Source organism: Rhynchophorus ferrugineus, unplaced genomic scaffold, assembly GCF_030347505.1.
Source record: "Rhynchophorus ferrugineus isolate W39M unplaced genomic scaffold, kcgeb_rfMv2 rfM4, whole genome shotgun sequence".
Lineage (NCBI taxonomy): Eukaryota > Metazoa > Arthropoda > Insecta > Coleoptera > Curculionidae > Rhynchophorus > Rhynchophorus ferrugineus.
The window spans coordinates 2,230,210-2,257,708 of record NW_027472583.1 but is presented as its reverse complement, the minus strand read 5'-3'; the positions used below and the strand labels follow the sequence as shown (position 1 = coordinate 2,257,708).

The window sequence follows — 27,499 nt, the reverse complement described above, 5'->3', positions numbered from 1 at the left end:
TCATATCTCTAAAACTATAAACTTTATACAAAAATTGACAGTTTCTGCGTTTTCTTCATCGCGTTATTTAGGTAATATGAAGTTTTAAATCCATTTGATAACCTGAAATTTTTTGACGATTTTTCCATATATATACTCAGGAAAAATGGCGATTTTTTGCCATTTTCAGACTTTTCGTTATAACTCTACTTTAAACCATTACATAATATTGAAAACATCAAGACTCATGTAAAATTAACTGCTTAATAAGATGGTAGCACAATTTTAGGTTCCACTTCAAAAGTTTTAGAGTTATAACAAAGTTATGTTTTTCCACAAAAATAATGTAAACTCCATTATTGCTTATATCTCTAAAACTATAAACTTTATACAAAAATTAACAGTTTCTGCGTTTTCTTCGTCGTATTATTTATGTAATATGAAGTTTTAAATCCATTTGATAACCTGAAATTTTTTGACGATTTTTCCATATATATACTCAGGAAAAATGGCGATTTTTTGCCATTTTCAGACTTTTCGTTATAACTCTACTTTAAACCATTACATAATATTGAAAACATCAAGACTCATGTAAAATTAACTGCTTAATAAGATGGTAGCACAATTTTAGGTTCCACATCAAAAGTTTTAGAGTTATAACAAAATTATGTTTTTCCACAAAAATAATGTAAACTCCATTATTGCTCATATCTCTAAAACTATAAACTTTATACAAAAATTGACAGTTTCTGCGTTTTCTTCGTCGCATTATTTATGTAATATGAAGTTTTAAATCCATTTGATAACCTGACATTTTTTGACGATTTTTCCATATATATACTCAGGAAAAAAGGCGATTTTTTGCCATTTTCAGACTTTTCGTTATAACTCTACTTTAAATCATTACATACTATTAAAAACATCAAGACTCATGTAAAACTAACTACTTAATAAGATGGTAGCACAATTTTAGGTCCCACTTCAAAAGTTTTAGAGTTATAACAAAATTATGTTTTTTCACAAAAATAATGTAAACTCCATTATTGCTTATATCTCTAAAACTATAAACTTTATACAAAAATTAACAGTTTCTGCGTTTTCTTCGTCGTATTATTTATGTAATATGAAGTTTTAAATCCATTTGATAACCTGAAATTTCTTGACGATTTTTCCATATATATACTCAGGAAAAATGGCGATTTTTTGCCATTTTCAGACTTTTCGTTATAACTCTACTTTAAACCATTACATAATATTGAAAACATCAAGACTCATGTAAAATTAACTGCTTAATAAGATGGTAGCACAATTTTAGGTTCCACTTCAAAAGTTTTAGAGTTATAACAAAGTTATGTTTTTCCACAAAAATAATGTAAACTCCATTATTGCTTATATCTCTAAAACTATAAATTTTATACAAAAATTAACAGTTTCTGCGTTTTCTTCGTCGTATTATTTATGTAATATGAAGTTTTAAATCCATTTGATAACCTGAAATTTTTTGACGATTTTTCCATATATATACTCAGGAAAAATGGCGATTTTTTGCCATTTTCAGACTTTTCGTTATAACTCTACTTTAAATCATTACATACTATTAAAAACATCAAGACTCATGTAAAATTAACTGCTTAATAAGATGGTAGCACAATTTTAGTTCCCACTTCAAAAGTTTTAGAGTTATAACAAAATTATGTTTTTCCACAAAAATAATGTAAACTCTATTATTGCTCATATCTCTAAAACTATAAACTTTATACAAAAATTGACAGTTTCTGCGTTTTCTTCGTCGCATTATTTATGTAATATGAAGTTTTAAATCCATTTGATAACCTGAAATTTTTTGACGATTTTTCCATTTCCATACTCAGGAAAAATTGCGATTTTTGGCTATTTTCAGACTTTTTGTTATAACTCTACTTTAAACCATTACATAATATTGAAAACATCAAGACTCATGTAAAATTAACTGCTTAATAAGATGGTAGCACAATTTTAGGTTCCACTTCAAAAGTTTTAGAGTTATAACAAAGTTATGTTTTTCCACAAAAATAATGTAAACTCCATTATTGCTTATATCTCTAAAACTATAAATTTTATACAAAAATTAACAGTTTCTGCGTTTTCTTCGTCGTATTATTTATGTAATATGAAGTTTTAAATCCATTTGATAACCTGAAATTTTTTGACGATTTTTCCATATATATACTCAGGAAAAATGGCGATTTTTTGCCATTTTCAGACTTTTCGTTATAACTCTACTTTAAATCATTACATACTATTAAAAACATCAAGACTCATGTAAAATTAACTGCTTAATAAGATGGTAGCACAATTTTAGTTCCCACTTCAAAAGTTTTAGAGTTATAACAAAATTATGTTTTTCCACAAAAATAATGTAAACTCCATTATTGCTCATATCTCTAAAACTATAAACTTTATACAAAAATTGACAGTTTCTGCGTTTTCTTCGTCGCATTATTTATGTAATATGAAGTTTTAAATCCATTTCATAACCTGACATTTTTTGACGATTTTTCCATATATATACTCAGGAAAAAAGTCGATTTTTTGCCATTTTCAGACTTTTCGTTATAACTCTACTTTAAATCATTACATACTATTAAAAACATCAAGACTCATGTAAAATTAACTACTTAATAAGATGGTAGCACAATTTTAGGTCCCACTTCAAAAGTTTTAGAGTTATAACAAAATTATGTTTTTCCACAAAAATAATGTAAACTCCATTATTGCTTATATCTCTAAAACTATAAACTTTATACAAAAATTAATAGTTTATGCGTTTTCTTCGTCGCATTATTTATGTAATATGAAGTTTTAAATCCATTTGATAACCTGAAATTTTTGACGATTTTTCCATATATATACTCAGGAAAAATGGCGATTTTTTGCCATTTTCAGACTTTTCGTTATAACTCTACTTTAAACCATTACATATTATTAAAAACATCAAGACTCATGTAAAATTAACTGCTTAATAAGATGATAGCACAATTTTATGTACCACTTCAAAAGTTTCAGAGTTATAACAAAATTATGTTTTTCCACAAAAATAATGTAAACTCCATTATTGCTCATATCTCTAAAACTATAAACTTTATACAAAAATTAACAGTTTCTGCGTTTTCTTCGTCGCATTATTTATGTAATATGAAGTTTTAAATCCATTTGATAACCTGAAATTTTTGACGATTTTTCCATATATATACTCAGGAAAAATGGCGATTTTTAGCCATTTTCAGACTTTTCGTTATAACTCTACTTTAAATCATTACATACTATTAAAAACATCAAGACTCATGTAAAATAAACTGCTTAATAAGATGGTAGCACAATTTTAGGTCCCACTTCAAAAGTTTTAGAGTTATAACAAAATTATGTTTTTCCACAAAAATAATGTAAACTCCATTATTGCTTATATCTCTAAAACTATAAACTTTATACAAAAATTAATAGTTTATGCGTTTTCTTCGTCGCATTATTTATGTAATATGAAGTTTTAAATCCATTTGATAACCTGAAATTTTTGACGATTTTTCCATATATATACTCAGGAAAAATGGCGATTTTTTGCCATTTTCAGACTTTTCGTTATAACTCTACTTTAAACCATTACATATTATTAAAAACATCAAGACTCATGTAAAATTAACTGCTTAATAAGATGATAGCACAATTTTATGTACCACTTCAAAAGTTTCAGAGTTATAACAAAATTATGTTTTTCCACAAAAATAATGTAAACTCCATTATTGCTCATATCTCTAAAACTATAAACTTTATACAAAAATTAACAGTTTCTGCGTTTTCTTCGTCGCATTATTTATGTAATATGAAGTTTTAAATCCATTTGATAACCTGAAATTTTTTGACGATTTTTCCATATATATACTCAGGAAAAATGGCGATTTTTTGCCATTTTCAGACTTTTCGTTATAACTCTACTTTAAACCATTACGTATTATTAAAAACGTCAAGACTCATGTAAAATTAACTGCTTAATAAGATGATAGCACAATTTTATGTACCACTTCAAAAGTTTCAGAGTTATAACAAAATTATGTTTTTCCACAAAAATAATGTAAACTCCATTATTGCTCATATCTCTAAAACTATAAACTTTATACAAAAATTGACTGTTTCTGCGTTTTCTTCGTCGCATTATTTATGTAATATGAAGTTTTAAATCCATTTGATAACCTGACATTTTTTGACGATTTTTCCATATATATACTCATGAAAAATGGCGATTTTTTGCCATTTTCAGACTTTTCGTTATAACTCTACTTTAAACTAGTATATACTATTAAAAACATCAAGATTCATGTAAAATTAACTGCTTAATAAGATGGTAGCACAATTTTAGGTCCCACTTCAAAAGTTTTAGAGTTATAACAAAATTATGTTTTTTCACAAAAATAATGTAAACTCCATTATTGCTTATATCTCTAAAACTATAAACTTTATACAAAAATTGACAGTTTCTGCGTTTTCTTCGTCGCATTATTTATGTAATATGAAGTTTTAAATCCATTTGATAACCTGAAATTTTTTGATGATTTTTCCATATATATATATATATACTCAGGAAAAATGGCGATTTTTTGCCATTTTCATTATTTATTTATTATGGATTTAAATATGCCACCATGACTCATCTTTTATCACAAATATGACAAAATATTATAACAGCGCTGACCTTTAATTTAAAAAAAATCTGACATTATTAACCGTAATGAACCATTTGACAATAGGTTTTTGAAATATTTAATGTTTGATATATGAACAGGCATCGTTTGATGTCGAATGTATGTTATGGATAATGAGCTTTTGGGGTCCTTTTAATTAGTATTAATCTCGATAGTATATTTTGTTCTATTTTGCGGGCGAATTGAAAATTATTGTTGGTTTTGCGACAGTGAATAAATTATTTCCCTAATGTTGATCCGTTTTATTAATTTATTGGGACAATGTAAATTTGAGTAGATACAATGATAAATGGGCTTTGAAAGCATTGTAACTATAACAAGTAATATTGTATAGTCATAAAAGATTAATAAATATATTAGACTGGAGCTAAATTTTTTCCAATACATGGCTCTAAATTTGCCTATCTCTAGTAATACTTGTTCAATGAAACCATACTATAATGCGTTTGAAAGGTAACGGTCCACAGAATAATATAGATGTATAGAAGCACCATTAGTCATTTACTACGCTAAAATAACATAATTGGTTTGCTCGATATTGCATAGGAAATTTCGATATTAAAGATAAATCACGCCCTAGCCAAGTTAACAGTTAGAAAAATTCATGTAATTTCTAAAAATATCGAGAAGCAAAACAAGCGATACTTGGTGGGTTCCACAATTTTTAATAGAACGATTTTTTTTGGTGAATATAATGATAATAAAAGTCTGCAATGTAACTATGTTTTTATATGTGCTGCATTTTTGTCATAGGACGACACGTTTCTTGGCAATTTAGGTAAATATGATAAGCGAATTATTACATTAAAATAAAAAAGTATATACTTGAATAATATTATTTGGTTTACAAACCATTAACGATATTAACTATTAGCACAGTTTTTATCTAATATGCTTTCACTAGCACACTATAACCTTTTACTTTTCCCAGTGAGACTCGTCTTTATACAATTTCGCTGGTGGGAAAAATCCGGAAGGAAGAAGAACATTCCCATTTTCCTTCGTATCTTTTCTCTATCTCTTCAATGTCCTGGTAAAATCATTCACCATATTCTTTGCTCGCATCTCAGAACTGTTTTCACTTTTCCAAGAAGAGCGATAACAGCGGAAACAACTAATATTATAATTAATATATTACTATAATTATTATAGGATAGTTGTAGAAAATAGTTAGGTGTAAGATTAGTGTGCATAGATATTCGTATATATATATATATATATATATATATATATATATATATATATATATATATATATATCCCTTTACCAAGGGGTTTACTAGGGGTTTATCTGGATTGGACCTACAATTCAACGTGGGCTCCCAACCAAGGTCCTCAATATTAAGCCTACCCGACTAGCGAGTGACCAACTTAGAAATCATCCCAGAAGACATCCCGTCTTACCCAGCCTGGTTACTGGCGTAACTGGGATCATTTTCCTTGTCGGATTTTACACTCTTGCCTAGGACAATCACAAACATAAATTTACGACCCTTTCCCAGCAGGATTTGAACCCGCGGCTATCGCAACAGTAGGAGGGCCGTCCTGTCGTCTTTACCACTGTGCCACCAAGCCGGCAAAGGGAGTAATGAAAATATATTGATAAAATGAAACTAACTACATTTTTGTAATTTACCTTTAAGGTATGAATTGTGAGATTGTGAATTATTTGCGACTAATCTGTCTTATTGGGTATATGTCTGTATAACTCTCTAGCAACCAACTAACTTGTAACTTGTAACTAAGGTGGCAGTATGATGCCAATATGGCCCCATTTATTGAGGTGATAGTTTAAAGAAATTATCAAATTTTCTTTCTAAGCTCTCTTTTAAATATGATGTAGTAATAATTGTTTTAAATTGCAATCCTGCAGCAGATCTAAACTGATTCTTACATGTATTAGAATAAGGAGGGTAAGGAGGAATAATCAGGTATTTACTTAAGTAATGAAAATATACAGACAAAATAAAACTACCTAGATGGTACACATGAGGAAAATAGAAGAAAATATGAATTGGCAGTAATGTGGTTTAACTATATTTAACAGAAAGCTACTGGAACTTAGATACAATTAAATGCAATTTAAAAAAATATTGGTGAGTGTTAGTTCTTGAGATAACTTGCATATATTTTAATATACAGACGTTTATTATATTATTTAATGTTATATATAAAATATATTTCTGATTTTATAATGAGAATAGCGTGAAAACAAGTTTTGGTAACACCATTTTAAAGTTATTTATAAATTGTATACTGGTACTTATATAATGTTTAGTATATGAATTAGTATATGATCATACGATCATACTAATCTAAAAGGCTAAATTTAATACATAGAAAGAGAACAGAAAAACTTGAACGATATTTGATAAGAAAGGCACGACGAGTTCAGTCTAATAGTCGAGTGTAAAACCTTTTACTTGTTTTCTGTTATTTACTCATCTTTTCGTAGAGGCTCGCGACAAATGAAACTTTCATTTTAAGCAAATATTTACCGCCCTTTTTTCCTCGAGTCCCCTAACGGGAACGTTGGCCCTCGGACCACCCTAACCTCCTCCTCCTCCTCGCAGGCATAATCAACCTATTCGCAACGACTGCTAAACTTTTTTCTCCAGCGCCGGGGCCCGTTATTCTTTCGCCTCTACCTCCCATCTCCCTCATCCGCCCGCTATCCGCGTTCGCGGAATACAATAGGAAATCCACAAATATTCCAGGTCTGCCCGTCTGCCATCCCCCTCCCGGGCCCCCCGCCGCCGATCCCCCCGGGGGCAAAAACAACTCGCTGTTTCGGAAAGGCGTAATAAAATATGTAAATTTCCGTCTATTTACCCCTTCGCGCTCGAACAACTACAGAAATTCGCACCCCCTTACCTCACGGCCTCGCCCCACCTCTTTCCCGTCCTTTCTCCCGACGTGGACCGTTCTCCGTTCGCCATCCAGCTCCGGTACCTTTCTTTTTATTCATACGCGCCGCCACTACGGGTGGGTTAAAGGCGTCGGGGGTGTTGAATGGCAATGAAGGGAGCGGAGAAGGCGAAGGCCGGCGTAAGGGATGGCTATTTGGGGTAGGCCCTAAATGGGCCTATCGGGCGCAGTTGATTATCTAAAGTAAAATCTCCTTCTGTCCTTTAAATCAAGTTAAATTGTTATTAGTGTATAAAATAATTACTGGGAATTTAAATTTTGGATTGTTTATTGGGGAGGGGGAAAGAATAAATCTAAATATAATTCTTTGAGGTGGTAAATTTGGGAAAGAGCTATCGTATTTTTGTCGTCGATTTTATTTGTTTTGTACGTTTTTTAATGTATCAAAATGTGAATTTACTTTATTTATTATATGTATAAATTTCGTTTAATGTTGAAGCTTTATTGAGAAGTTATTAGTTTAGTTATTAGTACAACGTATTTTCTTCAAGCCATTCTTTTTTCCCCTCTTTCAGGTAATTTAAGGATTTCATCTCGCACGAATCTTTATAAAAAGTGAAGCGCTGCTCGAACAGGTCACGACTCATATGTCGGTACAAGTAGTAACCACAAAGAGCAAAGTCTGGAGAATACGGTGGATGGGCAACACTTCTCAGTTTAATATCTTCAAGTATGTTTTAATCGATTTTGCAACATGTGATCGAGCTTTGTCATACAGAAGAATAACAATGATGCGTCTTTCATCTATTCTGGCAGTTTTTTTTGCTCTGTATTCTTGAGCTGAATCGCATCACCTGTAGTCGGTGGCTGTTCCTATTAAAGCTTTCATTAGTCTTGAGTAGCTCATAGTATTCTACGCTAAGCTGATCCCTCCAAATACAGAGCATTAGTTTGGAGCTAAGGATAGTATATATTGCCGTTGATGATTTATGATCAAGTGGTCCCCATTATTGTTTTCGTTTTGGTTTATCTTATGGACCTACTTTTCATAACCAGTAATAACACAATGCAAAAAATCTTTCCCATTTTCACACATAAAGCAGAATTTCACATATAACCAAATATCCTTCGATGTCTCTTAGCTTCGAGTCATACGTCACGGAATGTCCAAACTTTTGGATCATTCTCACATTCTTCAAACGGTGGGAAATGGTTTCTTGTATTGCTGCCAACAATTCTGCACATAATTCTTCTGTTTTACATGAATCATCAACCAGTAACATCAACCTTCATATCACCGTTTTCAAAATTTTGCCAGTGTAGAATGCTCTTTGCCTTCGGACAAAATCACCGCTTTCAAAACTCCGAAACAAGTGTTTATATGTTGAAATCGATGGACTTGATATTTTTGATGTTTGATAATTTTACTAATAGATATCGCAGATTAAAATAGATGGAAGCACCTAGTGGTATATGTTGAAAATATGCTAAATTAATTAAAATTAAAAGCTTAAATAGGAAGACACAAATTCATTCGGCTCCGAATCTCTATAGAAGCACAAATGTCTACAATAAGGCTTTACTTTTATCCGTATGTAACTCTACATATTTAGCAGCCGTCTACTCAAAAAATGCACTTTAATAAAGATCGAGGTTTCTGTAGATTAGTTATTTTTAAACGACTTTTTATAATTACTAATTAACATCATTTGAAATTTGTCTTACTTCTGATTCTGATTCTATTATTACTGTATGGTAGGTTGATATTTAAAATATTGTAAATAATAGAGGACCAGTGAAAGTTTTACATTTGTTGTAGTGACAACAATACTCGATGTCTTGAAAAATAACAGCAGATTATGTTCTATTCAATTCATCAATTAATAATCAGTTAACTATTGTAAACTGTACCTATTAGCTATAGGTTGTTAAAGTTTGTACACTAATATATTTTTTTGGAATAATTATTCTGAAAAAGGTTCTCCTAAACATATATACTTTTCTTCTAATGTACTCCATAAAGTCAGTCATAAAAATTTTGAAATTAAAAGTTTACTAAATATGAATTATTATTATTTCCAGACCAACATATCTTTGAAAGTAATATCACTTACCCTCTGAGGTACACCTCTGGTAGCCGCTCTACCGTGTCTTGGTGAGCTGGACCCGTGTTTCTCCTTGCGGTGGGACGTCTTGAAAATTCTTTGGATACGAGAAAATGTGTTTTTCTTTTTATTCGTGTTGGAATAGCTTTGCTCTGAAACAAGTAACGATATATTAACATACATTAAAATCATTCTTTTTAAAATAGTATTGATTTGATTTAACTCAAAAGTTATTGTGATATAGATGATATGGAGATTTCTATTTAATATCATCATGTTCGATAGCATTAGAAGATGAAATGTTAAACCATTCATTCGTTTATATATAGGGTATAGACAACTTAATATGATCGCCATACTTTATAGTACATTTTATATATAATTGTAACTTTTAATAAAATAATATTGATTGTAAAAAATGTGACGTGCATATACTGCTCATTTTATATGTCAAGTCTTGTAGATTATATTTCAGTGTGTGACAGTATCGACAGTAATAAAAAGTAAAAAAAGTAAGTAAATTCACAGATACTGACGAACATTAAAAAGTGTTGACTATTTATTGTCGGTAGCGATGACTATTAACTGTTTCACCAGCTTTCAACAGTTCGTAGTACACCACACCACTCTGGTCCAACCGAACATATTGTCTTGCTACCAAAATGATTCGTCCTTGGTTAACCATGATTTTTTGCGCTTAGGATTTTCAAAATAAAGCAACCGCTCATCACCCGTCACTATTTGATGCTGAAATGACTTATGATTATACTTTTGAAGCTGCATTTCACAGATTATTTATTTTTCGTTCATTCAATTGCTATGGCACCCATTTTTTCATCTTTTTAATTTTCCCCATTACTCGTAATCGGTCGCTAGTCATTTCTTGGGCCCCATTTAATGTTTCTACCATTTTTTTTTTATATTAGGTTGGGTCTTCATCCAATAATACTTGCAGTATCGCATTTTTAAAATGTGCTCGGTGTACCAGAGCGTTTTTTGTCTTGCATATCGGAATCCATTCTTAGTCTCTCGGACAAAAGATGTATTACCGAGCTGGCTGATATTTTTGGCCAATAACTCCTTCGGCTCTTCGTGGCCTTATTCTATCACAGCGGATACTTGCCCTTGTCCCTCTTAACGATGTTACCAGCTATGGGACCTTCCTTACTAACAGTAAGAAATATCAGTTAGGGTCATAGGATCAGCTGATAGTATGAGGTTTAGTGGGTAGCCCAGAGGCAGCCTCCACATAACCAGTTCAACTCGCTTATTTCTACGGGTCTCCCCGACCAGGTATCCGTAACAGTATTCCCCTTCCCTGTTTCAGGCCAAAAAAGTATGCTCACGCGTAAGTTCTACCAGCAAATGATAATTTTTAGCGGCTTCTTTCTTCTTCCGAATATCTTCCCTGTGCAACATAATCGCCACCGAGGAGTATATTTTCCAACATTGCTGATGCAGTTGGTACAATAATAGGACAATAATTCGTTGGAAACTACTCAAACACTCTACCAAGCTATTATGTGAAAAATTACAGCTATTTTAAAAACAAATGATGGGTCAACACTTTATCAATATGTTAATATCGTGTTCATGCCAGGTGTTTTATGTCACATATAATTTTATCCATCTCCTGTACGTCATTTTGATAACTAAATAAAATATACGACCTAAAATATATGACGAAATGTAGAAGTTTTAATATCTTGATAGTGTTAAATAAAAGGATATTTTATAATTCTACAATCTCTCGCAATATATATAATTTACTGGCGGTTTTCTCGCACTTATCGTTGGTAATTTCTAAACGTATTCCGCAACTTCGTACAAATCGAATTATCTGAAACGCTGTGTCGCAATTCCTAGCTTCCATCTAAAGGAAAAGCGATCTCTGATTCAGTTAGTTTCCTTACCGAGTTGCACTATCTCGAAGTTGTTCGATATACGATCCCGAACTAACGTTATTATGACGTCGGTTGAGCACAAGAAGAACTTTGCCTTACTCGGATGTCCCTTTGCATAAGTTCTATCGTCAGGATTCACTAAAATCAGCCACTATATGCGTTGAAACATAATTATTTTTTGTCCATTTAATGTATCCAGGCGTCATTTATATCAGATTTTTTACGATAATAAAAATACTTGAAACACATGTATATTAGTTCGAAACATTGAAATAAAACTAATTTGTAAGATAGCGGTCCTCTATGAGCGTGAAAAATTAGGTATGAAATCAGGCATATTTGGAACCGAACAACATTTGAGATAAAGAGAGTCACACACGTCAAGAGCCAGACTTAACCCTCACAAGATGCATGTATAAATATGACAGCTGTCGGATTATTAGTTTGTGAATTAGCATTTTGGGTGAAGCAACGTTTGCTATTGTGAAAAAAATGGATAAAAAGGAATTTCGCGTGTTGATAAAATATTGCATTTTGATGTGAAAAAATACAGCTGAAGCAAAAACTTGGCTTGATGCCAAGTTTCCGGAAACTGTCCCAGGAAAATCAACCATCAAGGATTGGTATGCTAAGTTTGGACGTGGTGAAATGAGCACCGAAGAAGGTGAACGCAGTGGACGCCCAAAAGAGGTTGTTACCAACGAAAACATTTTAAAAATCCACAAAATGATTTTGAATGACCGTAAATTGAAATTGAATGAAATAGCAGACACTCTAAAGATATCAACTGAACGTGTACATCATATTATTCACGAATATTTGGGTATGAGAAAGCTCTGTGCAAAGTGGGTGCCGCGCGAGCTTACTTTTGACCAAAAACAAAGACGAGTTGATGATTCGCAGCAGTGTTTGAAGATGATCAAGCGTAATAAAACCGAGTTTTTGCATCGATGTGTGACAATGGATGAAACATGGCTCCATCATTTTACTCCGAAGTCCAATCGACAGTCATCCGAGTGGACTGCACATGATGAACTCGTTCTAAAGCGTGGGGAAACGCAACAGTCGGCGGGCAAGGTTATAGCATCTATATTTTGGGATGCGCATGAAATAATTTTCATTGACTCCCTTGAAAAAGGAAGAGCCATCAACAGCGACTATTAAGTAGCGTTATTCGACCGTTTGAATGACGAAATCGCCAAAAAACGGCCGCAATCAAAGAAAAAGAAAGTGCTGCTTCACCAAGACAATGAACCATATCACAGGTCAGTGAAAACGATGGCAAAAATCCATGAATTGTGTTTCGAATTGCTTCCTTATCCACCGTATTCTCTAGATCTGGACCCCAGCGACTATTTGCTGTTCTCAGATCCCAAACGAATGCTCGCTGGGAAGAAATTTTCGTCGAATGAAGAAATGATCGCCGAAAGAGAGGCCTATTTTGAAGCAAAGGACAAATTGTACTACAAACATGGCATCGAAAAGTTGGAGGGTCTTTATAATCAGTGTATCACCCTTGAAGGGAATTATGTAGAATAAAAAAATTAATTTTGCCAAAAAAATGTGTTTTACTATGGTAGGCCGGGGAGTTTTCAATTGACCTGTTATATACTATTATTGGTACAAATCGCAAATCAAATCGATATAATATACTTTATTCAAAGTATTGTCCATCGCCAGTCGCTTCATGTCGAAAGAACGATGTATCTTTTGAAGCTATCTCCGAATTGGCCTATTTTTTGGCATCTTCCCAAGAAGTGAAGAGCTGCTGAGGTAATTCACGAGTCGTTATGTCTTAAGTCAGACCAAGTAGTAATCAGAAGGAGCAAGATCTAGAATACGGTGGGTGAGATAGCACTACCTTTTTCAATATTACCAAGTATGTTTGCACCGGTTGTTTAACATGAGGTCGGACGTTATCGTGCTGAAAAATAACATTCTTGCTTCTTTGCACGTATTCCTGTCAGTTTTCGCGCAGTGCTCAGTTCAAACACATCTATTGTACTCGATAGCGATCCCCATTAATGGTTCCATCGAATAATGCCGTCAATGCCTTTTTGTTATCGATTTTTTTTGACTGTCCAGAACGCTCTTTATCTTTGGTTTCAAAATCACTACTTTCACGGCTTTAACAAGTTGGTTACAAACGTAGCCGATGCGATTTAAGATACAATAACATCATCTGCTTTAAACCCTTTAAAATTAATTTATAGTCGCGTATATACATTCGAGAGAAATAAAAAATATTTGCGAAAGCCATGTTCAAGAAAAAAAAACATTTAAAATGGGCGTCAAAGTAAAAGTCGGCTGCGAATGAAAAAGTCCGATGATCCTGCTCACTATTGAGGGAAAACAATTGCTGCGCGCTTCCTATTCACGACGCCAAGAGCAGAAAATGTAACAGTCATTCCACTCGGCTTCCCGTCTCGCACTCGCCGTCTTTTTCTTTCCCTCTGTCTATATATATAAAAAAAGCAATTAGCCGATGTTGACGTTGTAATTTGAAGCTTACCGGGGCTGGTTTTTCTTATAGGCTTTTTCGCTTCTTGTTTGAAGACGAGCGTTTGCGTTTATTGTACGGGACCAGTTTCTTTGAGTGCTCATGTAAATTCGTCTGAGAGATAGTTGGTAATATCGAAGCGTATTTCCTTAAGTAGTTTTTTTTGTGTGTGTCCTATCAGAACATTGGTTTATTTTGATAACTTCTATGGAAGAAAAACAAATATACTCGGCAGTTTTCCTAGACCAAGCACAAGCCGTCGATAAAGTTTGGCTCCAGGGCTTGATAAGTCACAAAATATAGAGAATATAGAAGGGGATCTTAAATCGGCTGATCGGTTAAATGGATCTAAAACTGCTAATGCACTTCTCTTTTAAAATGCCCTGCCCAGATGTTACAGTCAAGTTAAGTCTTTATAATGGTTGCAAGTTTCATTTTTATATTGCTGTCGGTAAGACTTTACCGTAATCCTAAGAAAACACAGAGGACACCAATACAAAATTAAAAAAACGCGCCTAAGACTTCTCATAAGTAGTGTGGAGCAGAGGTCAATATCTCCTTTTATAGAATATTATGTATGAATACTATTATGTCCAATTAAGATAACATTTAATGTTTTAATGACATTTCAGCAGAATCTAATATCTTCCTCTCTTCCTTCTGTTCTATTTCTCGTTATATGAGTATAGTTTGCTACGCTGCTGAAGAGTTTTCAATCACACCCGTTAACAGTCGCATAATCTCACAAAATTATTATTAAGTATTGCCTTGAAGAATTTCGAAATGGCTGTTTTTACCCAAAATGTCCATGGTATTCCTCTATGAAATGATTTTTAAAAAAATTCCTATAGATTACGTTAGTCACCTTTATCAGTCCACCTTTGGTGGCTTTAAATTCTGAACTGTAATCCTTGTGCCAATATTTCACGGTATTTTCAAAGAATAACTGCAAGTATGGCTGTTAATTTAAAATTATAGCTACTTTAAATTTAAGAAATGACAGAGCTATCAATATAACAGACAACATAGAGATATATCAATATCGGCCACAGCCACCATCCCCATGCCCATATCAATAAGGATAAAAGACTAATTGAAATATCATAAGCCCAGAAAGAAATACAACAGATTCCCTTGCCGAAACGCATTACACGTTCGAATGAACTGAAGGAGATCCTTCCGCCACCCTGAACGAGCAAATTTGATGGGCCAAAAGAGAGTGAAAAATCTACAGCGTGATAGAATCCATTAATCTAGCTTTAAAAGCCACTTTTATTGCTACGTTTTACACCCCCCAAAATTGTGCAATAAATCTTGACTTTTTCCTTCGGAATTGAGTTAATTTTACCGAACAATAGTTAGCATTTTTCACTGCTAGACGAAGAGACGACAACGCGAAAGAAAAATAATAAATATAAAATGGCAGAAGTGGTGCTGACAATGCCCATCACTTTTCCAGAAAAATTTTAATTCAAATAAAATAGACTACATTATTTTTTTCATTGATTCGTATTTATTTATAAATTTTATTTCGCAAAATAAATCGAGAGAAAGGTAATTCGGTTTTTTAAAACATATTTCCTTTATTTTAGAACTTCTGAGATTTCTGATTAAAAAACCGAAGTGATTTTCACAAGACTCTCTCAAAATTAAAGATTAAATATTAAGATAAAAAATATAAATATTGAGATAAAACGAGAATTTAAAGAATAGTTAAAATGTGTTGTTATAATCCATCAAAATATTAATAACAGAGATATCTATCTTGAATGGGTTCTGGACTAAAACTTGGTGCATCAAGTCAAACGAAATTAAGTCTGTACACGTAAATTTTATCAATAAATGGAAGAAATACTTGTCTATTAGAATAAACGATACTTAGGAAGAAATTCCAACTTGTCTATTACAAACTGTTCCTACATAAGCAAATCTTGAAACCTATTTACAGTTATGGCATTCAATGGTGGGGTTGTCCCAGCAAAAGCACTAAGGAACGTCATTTATTTGCTCTGGTATTAATTAAATAAGGATCATCTAACAGAATTGCAAAGAGGCATGAAAAGAGACTTCATTCTCACGCCAATATCGAAGTAATATAACTCTTGGATAACACCAGAACACAACACAGACTGAAGAAGATTAAATCATTTGGTCTTGTAGTGTAGTGTGGTGAATTTATTAAAAAAAACAGTAGTGTTATTACATAAACATTATTTGAGATTAATAGGACAGGGCCGATGGGTCCTCCTCGATATATACCTAGATTTAAGTTATTATAAAGATAAATTGTAAACTAATTAAAGAAATAAGTTGTTCATTGATGCATACATAGAGTTTTTCAATACTAAAGCGTGTAACTAAATTATTTAAAAATTGAAAGAAATCATTTTGTGATTTGTAACGAAATAAAAGCTCTACTCAATCACTGTATATAGTATTGATTGGAATAAATGAAAAAATAAAGGGACAATAAATCTGAAGAATACGACGAGGGTCATAAGACTTCCACCCAGTATTCATAAAATTTGCAGAATGTTATCGAATTATTTACAATGCTACTTGATGATTTTTTTATTAATAATCATTTTTGTCGTATAAAATAAGTTTAAGTTTAAGTGATTCCATATTAACTTTAAAGCATTACTTAAAAAGCATTACTTTTTGTAATTGAGATATACCAGTCTATTCTACTACGACTAAAAGTTTCCAATGACGATGGAGAAAGAGTAGTTTCTTCGTTACGAAACTTAGTCAATATAATAAGGCAATCTGCCTCGTCTCCTCTCCAATCCCTGTTGTTTTCGTGCTATAGTAATGCTGTGTTGGGGGTAACCGTTCAAGAAAATATTCTTTGAAGTAGTTCAGAAGGTCGTAAGATGCATTATGAGCTTAGAACGAGCCTTGTTCTTATTAAGAAACTAAAACGAAAAACATAATAAGATTAGGGTTCTAGATAGAGGAGATGAACTAATATATGAAAATATATATTGATGCGAAATGTAATAACATACAAGTTTAAAATATAATTTCAATCTGTCAATATACTTTTGGTTACTCAATTTATAAATGTAATATGCTATTTTAAAAACAGTGGATTAAAAGTGGTTGTATTGATATTGAGTTCATTATACAGGGCCATACAAAAATTGTCTGGGCATTAGACATATCTGTAAAAGTGGTGTTAATTGATGACGAAATATGCACTAAAAATAAAACTCCTTTAATGTAAAAGAAATACATTTGTATACCTTATTATGATTTACGTCTAAGTTAAGTTGATATATTCAAGGGTCAAAAACATATGGAAATAAGCCAAATCATCTTTACTTTGCAAAACTTATGCTATAGTAAATTAGTTTTGAGTTTAAAGTGCTTCTCCCCGTCCAATATTCAAAAAGTTTAGAGAAAAAAAGAGTTATATATAACTGACTGATACTTCAGAGTCAGATCAGATAAGATCATTCTGTTGTATGTATACTCGGGGCTTGCTTACATTCAATGAAAATATTGTTGATCTATTTGCAATTGACATTTGAGATGACAACACTTGATCAATCGAAAAGTTACAAAGAGTTATTGCCGAAATACTATGCCAAATCAAAATAAATCAGTGCATATTGATTTCACCAACAAAAGAATCAAGCACAAGCCAGTATATATAACATAAATTAGCAAGCAGTCCCGTATGGAAATACAGCTAAACCTGTTGGTATGACTCTTAATATTAAAACTCAGTGAAAGCTATATGTTAAGCCAAAATATGAAGAATTGAAGCTAAAATACAAAAAATATATTAGCTATCGGGTATATATTTAACTCTGTCAGTACATAGGTGTTGGTTTACCAAAAAGTCTTAAAAGCAGTGTGGATTTATGGTGTTCAAATCTGGAGTCACACCAGTGTAATGAAAATATCATATAAAGATTCCAAAACAAGGCACTGCGAGGTATTGATGATGCTTCATGATACTCTCGTAACGACAATCTTCATAAGCACTTGAACCTATAAACTATCGATAACGTTATCAAAAAATATGACCAAAGATATTAACATAGTCTTCATCAGCACATCAATGTTGAAGCCCAAAATGTCAATCGCAGTATATTAAGTACTTTTTAATTTTAAAACCGTAATTTTAAAACAATAGCTTATTAATGTTAATTTAGTAGATTGCTATAACAAATAATTTAAAAAAATAATACTTAATTAATAGCGTATGCTTTCGGATGAAAAACAACACGCATTGTTACATAATGGTAAGGTAATTTTGATACGTTGACATTTTTTTAACATTTCTACAAGCATGCAGTACCTTTAGTCTTCTAACTGCGGTAACAGTTTCAATATTGGAAAAATACTTCCGGAGAATAAGTTTCCTGTCAACTGTTGAGAAATGGTAATAACAATTACATAAATGAAACTTCAAAGAGCTCACAATGACCAATTTATGATCGAGATTATAAATAGAGATCTGAAAGAAGGCATTAGACAGTGATTTGTGATACTAGGAGTGGTCACATATATTTGGTGAAGATTATTGAGAAGCCAACCAAGCAATGTAGATCTAGAATCTAGATCTAGATGAAGGCTCATTAAAAACATGCTTATCTAACATGACCAAAACTCGTTGCATATTTTGTTGTATTATGAATGTCTCTATGCAGTATCAACTCTGAAATCCCTTTTCTTATAAAATTATCACAATAAAGGGTTATGAAATCTTAAATTGAGAGTGTAATTATTTACGAGGCTTTTTATCGCTATTTATGTCCCTCCCACGACATGACAAATAAAAATTTAATCCGTTCCACGGAACGGAAAAGTCGACATCTAATAGAATTTGTCAAAACGGGAAAGCTCCGTATCCGGGGGATTTCCATAAATGTTGTATTGTGCCTTTCAACGTATATATTTTCTGACTATAAATTCCCTATTTTCGGAGGGCTTTTGTAGTTGAAAAAGTTCGACAACCACCGCTCGGATTCCCCTCCACGTCCCCCGTCATTCCCCCTCACCCCACCCACCGAACGGTTTCGGCAATACATATTTTTGTATAGCAAAATTTTGTTTAGAAAACTGATATCGGGAGCGGCACCGTGCCATATATTCTACTTTGCTGCTTGTTGTTGAAATACTTTTGTGCTTTCTTTCTTCTTGTTATTCTTTGTATGACATATGTCTGTCTTTTATGGTGGTCTATAAAATAATTGTCGGAAAGATCAATTTTACATTACGTATATAGTGGTATCTTCTTTTGTCCAACCTAAGATACATATTTGTGCAATTAAAACCTGCAATCATGTGCAATCATAAATCTGATTATATATGGAAAAAAATTGAGACCAATGTCTGATTTTTGCAACTTTTCATATACAGCTAAGAGTTAAAAACGGTTTTATGGCGGTATTCTAAAACTAGAATACACAGACAATGTTTTAAAACCAGACATTTTATGTTTTCAAATCCTAACATTCTAAGGATATGTCCTTAAGATTTTACAAAATTTAAATGATTAATTACGTATGTATTATTTAAACATTACTAAACGCCTTCTAAAAAAGTGATCACTTCTATCAGTATTTCACTAGTAATCAACTACAACGTGGGACAAAAGTAACTAGTAAATAATAATAAATATTGTCGTAAATATTGTCATTATTTCTGCTCGTTCTTGTGGCGTATATTTATCCATAATAAAATTCGGACGTCTACACAATACAATGGTTAAAACGAAACTGAGTTAAATGTCACATAACAAAGACCGCACGCAATCAAAATGGTAGCGGGTCTTTTGCCCCACCCTATAGAATGTAAATAAAAATCTACACAAACATGGGATATATCTATCAAAGCTAAATTATTGAAGATAACTGAACAAATTAACGGAAACAATATGAGAGTAAACAAAATTACCTCCCAACCAAAACATTTGGTTTGGTTTGGCCAGATCTGGAGAATACGGTGGATGAGGAAGCAATTCGAAGCCCAATTCATGGATTTCACTGATCTGTGACACGGTGCATTGTCTTGATAAAACAGCATAAAACTATCTTTTTCTTCAAATGCGGCCGTTTTCGTATTTCAAACGGTCCTATATATACGTTATGTAATAGTCGCTATTGATGGTCCTTCATTTTTAAAGGTAGTCAATGAAAATTATTCTATGCGCATCCCAAAATACAGACGCCATAACCTTGCCAGTCGACTGTTGTGTTTTCCCACGCTTTGGGGCGGGTTAATCGTGTGCATTCGATTCGGATGACTGTGGATTGGACTTCGAGTGAAATTATGGAGCCATGTTTCATACATTCTCACATATCGATGCAAAAACTCGGGTTTATTACGCTTGATCATCTTCAAACACAGCTCCGAATCATCAACCCGTAGTTGTTTTTCGTTAAAAGTAAGCTCGCGAGGCACCTTCTTTACATAGAGCCTTGCCATACCCAAATAGTCGTGAGTGATATGATGTACCCCTGTATGTTCAACTGCATTTTTTCCCCTTCAAAAAGCATTATTTTATCAACACGCGAAATTCCTTTTTATCCATATTTTTCACAATAACAAAAGTTGCTTCACTCAAAATGCTATAATTCACAAACTAATGATCCGACAGCTGTCAAATTTATACATTTAATTTATCTTTGCAGGGTTAAAGCTAACTAAAAACATATGGATTTAATTCTAGTAGCGCCACCTGCCTGTCAGGCCGGGGACTTTTCATTTGATCTATTATCAAATTGATATGGGGGTAGCAAAGATTTATTATAACGAATATGCTAATCAAGAGGAAAATACAATGAATAAACCAGTGTCTACAATAACACCTTTGATTTGAACGAACTCTATCCAATATACAGAAAATTAAATTCACATGCGATCACAATAGTGAAAGCATGCACAAGTATTTGATAGAAACTGGAAGATTGAACTAGAAATTAACAATTTAATAATTGACTTGAACAGTGATTCTGATAATCAATCCAATACTGACAATTATTGTGTGCGTAGACATGTATGTAATTGCTCAGGATATACATGAGTATTTGATTGGAATGTGTGAGGGGATATTGAATACTAACTGGTTTTCAGATATGGCAAATGGGTTACAGAGAATATATTGAATAAATATAATTTTCTGTAGAAGAGCAACGAAGGGAACAATAATTAAACATAAAAATGTAAATATGTTCTCTAATGAAAATAAAATATATTACATGGATAAAATATATTACTACCATAGGTAGTTTAGAAAATATTTCAATGTAAATAGAATAAAATAATTCAAACATATAAAACTATTGTGGCTGTTTCATTAACTGTAGTTTAAGTCTTTTGATAATATATACAGTAGATGTACCGCACTATTAAATTAAATTCTATTTTATAACATTATTTTATTTATATTAGAATATTATTATATATCGAATCTAAAATAAACTAAAAGGTGTAAAATATAAAAGTTAAATGTGGCAACATTGCACCGTTTCGGCGTGATAAATTGAGGTGACGTGAGTTCACTGCTACTTTGGATGGACCATACTTAAAACTGTACCTACATTCCCACTGTATAGTGATAGCAAGTGCGTGCGATTTTATGGTAGCGCTCCTTATATAGGCCTCGTATATTCGTGAAGGGGATTATGTATGAACGACATTTCGCGAGTCCATAAACAGCCTGAAGTTGGCTCATTAATCACTAATCGGTCGTGTCGAACGAGACATATCGCGTGTTGCCTCAGTAGAGGCGTTAAGTAAATTTCCAAGTTGGATTTTCTTTTCCCTATCCCTGACCCTTTGATCTGCTATCGCGCTTCTTTCTCTATAGGCGGCGTGAGAGGGAACGTATAGTTTACGACCGGGAAAGTTTTATCTTATTTTAATAGACAAGAAATGTACAATGTACATAAAAAACTTTTTATTTCGCGAAAAAAATAGACATAATATGGCAGATTAAAAAGATAATGTGTATCGCCATTCAGATAGTCTGAGTTTTGGTATTTATAGTGTGAGTATTATATATTCAGGTTTCACATAATATATTATCGACTATAAATTAAGGAAAAAGGCAATTTTTACGTATATTGCAGGTTTGAATTTTATAAGAGTATGCTTTCTAGGATTTGCCAAATTCTATAGACTTTGTCTAATCACAGAGAGGTACTCTTGAACACTGATAATTGAGCCGATATATTGCTGAGCCAAGTTTGGGCTCATAAATTAATTCTCATTCATTAATTTATATTTTTGCTAACTATTTAGCTGTTACCATGTTTAGTTAACGGATTACCATTGTTACGTATATTACCACTGGTACTGAAATTCACAATTTGCTGTCGGACGCAATGGAACCTAACTGCCTATTAATATTTTGGTTTGGTTTTAAATAAAAGCTCTATCGTTAACATATTTTTGTCTTTATGACATAAGCCCTTTTATTTCTGATAAATAAAAAGAAAACTAATTTTTAACTTGTTCTCTCAGCATTATCATCTATATTTCCGTTTTAATAGTTGTTCTTGGATCGAAATTTGTAATAAAATCATGTATCCTCAAATTTAACACTTTTACTATTTTCATGTATACCTTTTTATAACTGATTAGGTGTATTTAATGACAGACTTTATTGAAAAGGCCTACGAGGTGAAAAAGTCTACAGAGCTATGTTCTTGGACGTAGCACAAGTCTTCGATGAAGACAGTCATAAAGGACTCACATATAAGCTCCATAAAATGTTACCGAAGCAATACGTTCTATATATCAGCCAAGATGTTTAGAGTTACACAAGAAGTTTACTCAACAACAAACGAAACAAAAGGTGTTCCGCAAGGCAGTGTATTCGATCCTATTCTTTACCTATTCTATTCATGTGCTCACAAACAGATAATGATTAGAAAACGGCTACATTTGCTGAATACACGCAAAATTGGATATTGGAGGCAATAGCAAAGCAAGTAATAGTATAAATAGTTTATAATAATATAAATAACTATATAAATAATATAAAAAGTAATAATACTACCAATCTGTTTATGCACCAAGATATATGAATAATACTATAATCTTATACAGTAAAAATGCTAAATCTTGGGATGAATCTTCACGTTAGAAGAAGTATATCAAAAACAAAAGAAAAGAACTCGAATTAAGATACAAAAAAATGTAGTGGTTATTAGGAACAATATCAAAATTATCCGTGCATAATAAATTGCTATAAAAACAATAAATTGTTCGCTGTATATACTAAAATCTATATGTACCCATGGAAATTAGTTATGTGGATGTTTTGCGAGAAGTAATAAGAATATAATAGAAGTATCTAAGAATATGAACATACGAATATAAGAACAATTATTTACACCTTCGGATTCTAAATATCATAGAGAAAATTAAGAATTGATTTAATTCTTGTACAAAACTAGGACGCAGACTCAAGAGAAATAAACAGTGACCTAATTTAGTTGTGTAGTGAAGTGCATTAAATGATGAAATCCTAAAAAGTACTATTAACTTTTATTTTTGTAGCGATTTTGAGGCATGTCGAATTTTCCATCTTAGACTAGCGACCTACAAAATACCCAGAATATATTATCCCAGATGTTGAACATGTGAAGGAATACAGAGGCGCTTAGTAATTGATAACCAAGATCTGGAAATCTGGGGACGTTGCTCTCAGATATCATTGAAGGGTACTTTGTATGATTCAGTCACTGACCATTCAGTTCAGACGTGCCACCATCGATTGCCCAAGGGTCTCCTCAGGTAACACTGCGCTGATCACCCTTTTCCCTTTGATTCATCACTGTTTCATTTCATTTTACCTCCGTTTACCGAAGTATATACTCCCTATCTCTATTTTATTACAGGCTAAGTAAGGTTCAAAGGGTCCCTAAATAAGTGTCTAGTTTTAAGACACCATCGAGACATTCTCTAAGAGTAGAATCTCAATACTCAATAAATACATATAAATTAATTTTCTAGTTCATTTGTATATAAAATTCTAGTGTATTTTTAATTACAGTTAATATTTACTTTCAAATTATACTTCATTTTTTAGCATATATTAAAATACATGAAAACTTACCATTTGGTGGAAATTCGTAGAAATATGCTGACCTAGGGCTCAAACATCTGAAAATAAATTAATTAAAATTAATTAACGAAATGTTCCTTTTAAATGGAAGCAGGAATATAAGAGTATATATTAAATATGGACGTCCTACTTACGTTTGGTAATTATGTTGTTGTTGTGATAGAAGGGGCTGAGTTAATGGAGGAACAACCACTTTCTGTGGCGGTGGTATGAGGATTTGATTGGGCTTGAACACATTGCCGGCAAACCCATATATTTCGTCTTCTTCTTTATGCGACAGACAACTGGATGGCTGAAAAGAACAAAAAGTATACATTCATACAAGGTGAATGCTACTAAGAAGTCCTACTTAACTTATTAATACTTAACATATTAATAATATGAAAGTCATGCTATAGATGAACTTGTTCAATCTTGAAGTTATTTGTTGTCTATGATTGTAAGTTCTTTTTGTTTTGATATATTGATTAGAATAACTGGTACAGCGCATATCATACATTGTTTTATAGGTTTATAACCTATATATACTATAGTTACAACCATATCAATTACTAGTTTTATTATTTATTTTTATTTTATGGTGTTAAAACAGGCTGAAGACAAATTGAAAACATATTTTATGACTGAAAACTGCGAAAGTTTAGTTGGAAACCTTTGATCTATTACTTGCTTTAGTTTTTTAACCGGAAACTAGAGAAGCTCTTCTATCCATTACACTAAAGCTACTCACTCAAAAAATTATAATACTCGAGAATATTTGGTTTAAATATATCAATGTTCACATTATAACAAATTCAGTTGGAATCTAGTGGAAGAAATCGCGATTAAATTTTTCCTTTGTGTGTGTGAACATTACACAATTCAACGATAGAAAATGTTTCTTGTGTATTACTACGTAATTGTTATACTTATGCTTCATTGTATGTTGCTCCTTTAGTCTAGAGGAAGGCAACTCACAAAAATACACAATATAACTCATTTTAGAATAATGTGTAGAAATTTGTGAAGATCTATGCTTTTTTATCCAGCAAGAGATACTTTTAACAAACTTTTAAAAATAGCGATACTTTTAAATATTTTTGTAGAAAAGTTTCTCATTTATTAGAAGCCAAATTGAAAGGAAAGGAAAAGTGATAGAGAAGGGATATTTGGGATGATGGAATATCAACATGAAGGGTTGGCTCTTGGTCACTTCACAGAGAAGAACAAAGGGCATCACATCAAAAAAAGTTATCCAATAAAATTGACAACAAAAATTAAAAAGAAGCTCCTAATAAAACTGTTACTTTACTAATTTAACATTATTGTAAGTAAGAGTTGCAACGGTTAGAGCACACAAAATATATACAAGATTTCGGATATATATTTATAGTATTCTTCAGAACCCAAACTTATTGTACTTACCAAATATTTTCCTGGCACATATATGTTTTGGCTTTGCGATGTCGTCATTACTTGACTGTTATTACTTCCGACACTGTTTGTGTCGGACGCTGTGCTCGATTGTTGTCTTTCCTTGGCCATCGTCACGGTCGCATCGGCAACTTCGGTCTTTCTTAGATCCTCCAAGTGGCCCAGAACGTCTCCGTAATGTGTCGAGAATAGATCTGCATATCGAGAGGCTAAACCTTCCAAATACCCTCGCTCTCCATCCTGTAAAAATAAAATATCACTCTTAGTATAAGGATATTGTACAAGAATTAGATATTATGGTGATGAATTTTAGAACTATTTTAGTTCAAAGGCGAGTTGAAGTTATTTAGTTGTGGGCTATTGAAAATTTGGAAGGAATCTTCGAAAAACATCCCGTAGATTCCCGTAATTTAAATATCCTGGAGTTGAAGAAAGACTTTATAATCCTAATTTATTGGAATTTCGATAGAAGCTTTGTAGATCAGGGTGTGCGGTCATCAACTTGGTTGTTTTGTCGTGGACTATTGAAATACGAGAATATCAAAGCTAAGAAAACCACACCGTAGCTTAAAGACCATGGAAATTTGACATTGCAGTTTAGAAAATCATCAACATTTATAATCTATCGGAACTAAGCTACAACTTTGGACCGTCCATTAGTAATTTTCTACAGGAGGTGTTATGCCCTCCCATTGGTATATCACTGGTAATTACATTCTAGCCCTGGAGCGATGATGCTTCACCAAGACAATGCACCGTGTCAAAACTCATGAATTGGGCTTCAAATTGCTTCCTCATCGACCGTATTCTCCAGATCTGGCCCCCAGCGACTATTTACTGTTCTCGGATCTCAAAAGAATGCTCACTGGGAAGAAACTTTCGTCGAATGAGGTGATCGCCGAAACTGAGGCCTATTTTGAAACAAAGGACAAATCGTACTACAAAAATGGTATCGAAACAGTGTATCACCCTTGAAGGGAATTATGTTGAATAAAAAACAAATTTTGCCAAAAAAATGTGTTTTACTATGGTAGGCCTGAGACTTTTCAATTGTTACCTGTTATATATAAAATCATAACAATGTATACTTATGGCTGGAGAAATTGCACCTTTAATAAATAAAAACATAATAACGTCATAATGAAATATTTACGACAGATTATTTTGCCCAGCCATAATTAAACCAATTCCGATTATTTTCGACTGGGAAACGTTGAACAATAATAACGTTGAATTAAATATCGGATCCAGTAATTATCGTCTGGCGCGATTGTTGTTTAATAGAGATGTTAAATATTGACAAGCAATTACGATAGAAAACTAAAATTAACGAAATATCTTGCTTATTAATCTAAATAACCTGACGAGCATTTACGTCAATGAGAACAGTTCGTAAAGTTTTCAACTTCAGACATTTTGTTACAGATGAATCTATGCGGTGCTAATTAACCTTTGTAAGTCGCAAAGTTTTCAATTATTTTCGACACGAATGACTATGAGTTTTGTTTAGTATATAGACTAGTTAAGGCGCCATTCATATAATTATCTCGACATGTTATTGTTAACATATAATACCGTAACGACTTGAGATCTACATACTTAAACCAAAAACATAAGTTATGTCTCGCCCACTTTGTTCTTTCGCCAACGCAGTCTCTTGTTTAAGTTTGTATAAACGATAAATTAATTGTGTTTTGGAAAATAACTTTTAATAAAGTAAGTATATTGTGGTTCGTAATATATTTATATAACGTAATTGTAAGTAAGACATACTTAAAAGGATTATACGCTAATCCATATCGAGATATTATAACATTACTCCAAGTACATGTAGATATATCTAGAATTTTTTAAATTTATTCAATAATCCACCATCAATCGTTCACAGAATCACTGATCTAATAG

At 32.4% G+C, this 27,499-nt stretch overlaps 1 protein-coding gene across 7 annotated transcripts in view; it reads right to left on the bottom strand.

Moving 5' to 3' along the window:
* Positions 1–27,499, bottom strand: part of LOC143195919 (uncharacterized) — a 392,362-nt gene that overhangs the window by 36,360 nt on the left and 328,503 nt on the right. For all 7 annotated transcript variants that reach the window (XR_013005613.1, XR_013005612.1, XM_076403442.1 and 4 more), the window contains exons 3-6: positions 25,586–25,834; positions 24,316–24,473; positions 24,173–24,219; positions 9,694–9,836 (exon numbers count right to left, since the gene is read on the bottom strand). Coding sequence is in view for 5 of the 7 variants with exons in the window: in XM_076403442.1 (XP_076259557.1) it covers positions 9,694–9,836; positions 24,173–24,219; positions 24,316–24,473; positions 25,586–25,834 (597 nt within the window). In the remaining 2 variants the exon portion in view is untranslated. The remainder of the gene's footprint in view (positions 1–9,693; positions 9,837–24,172; positions 24,220–24,315; positions 24,474–25,585; positions 25,835–27,499) is intronic.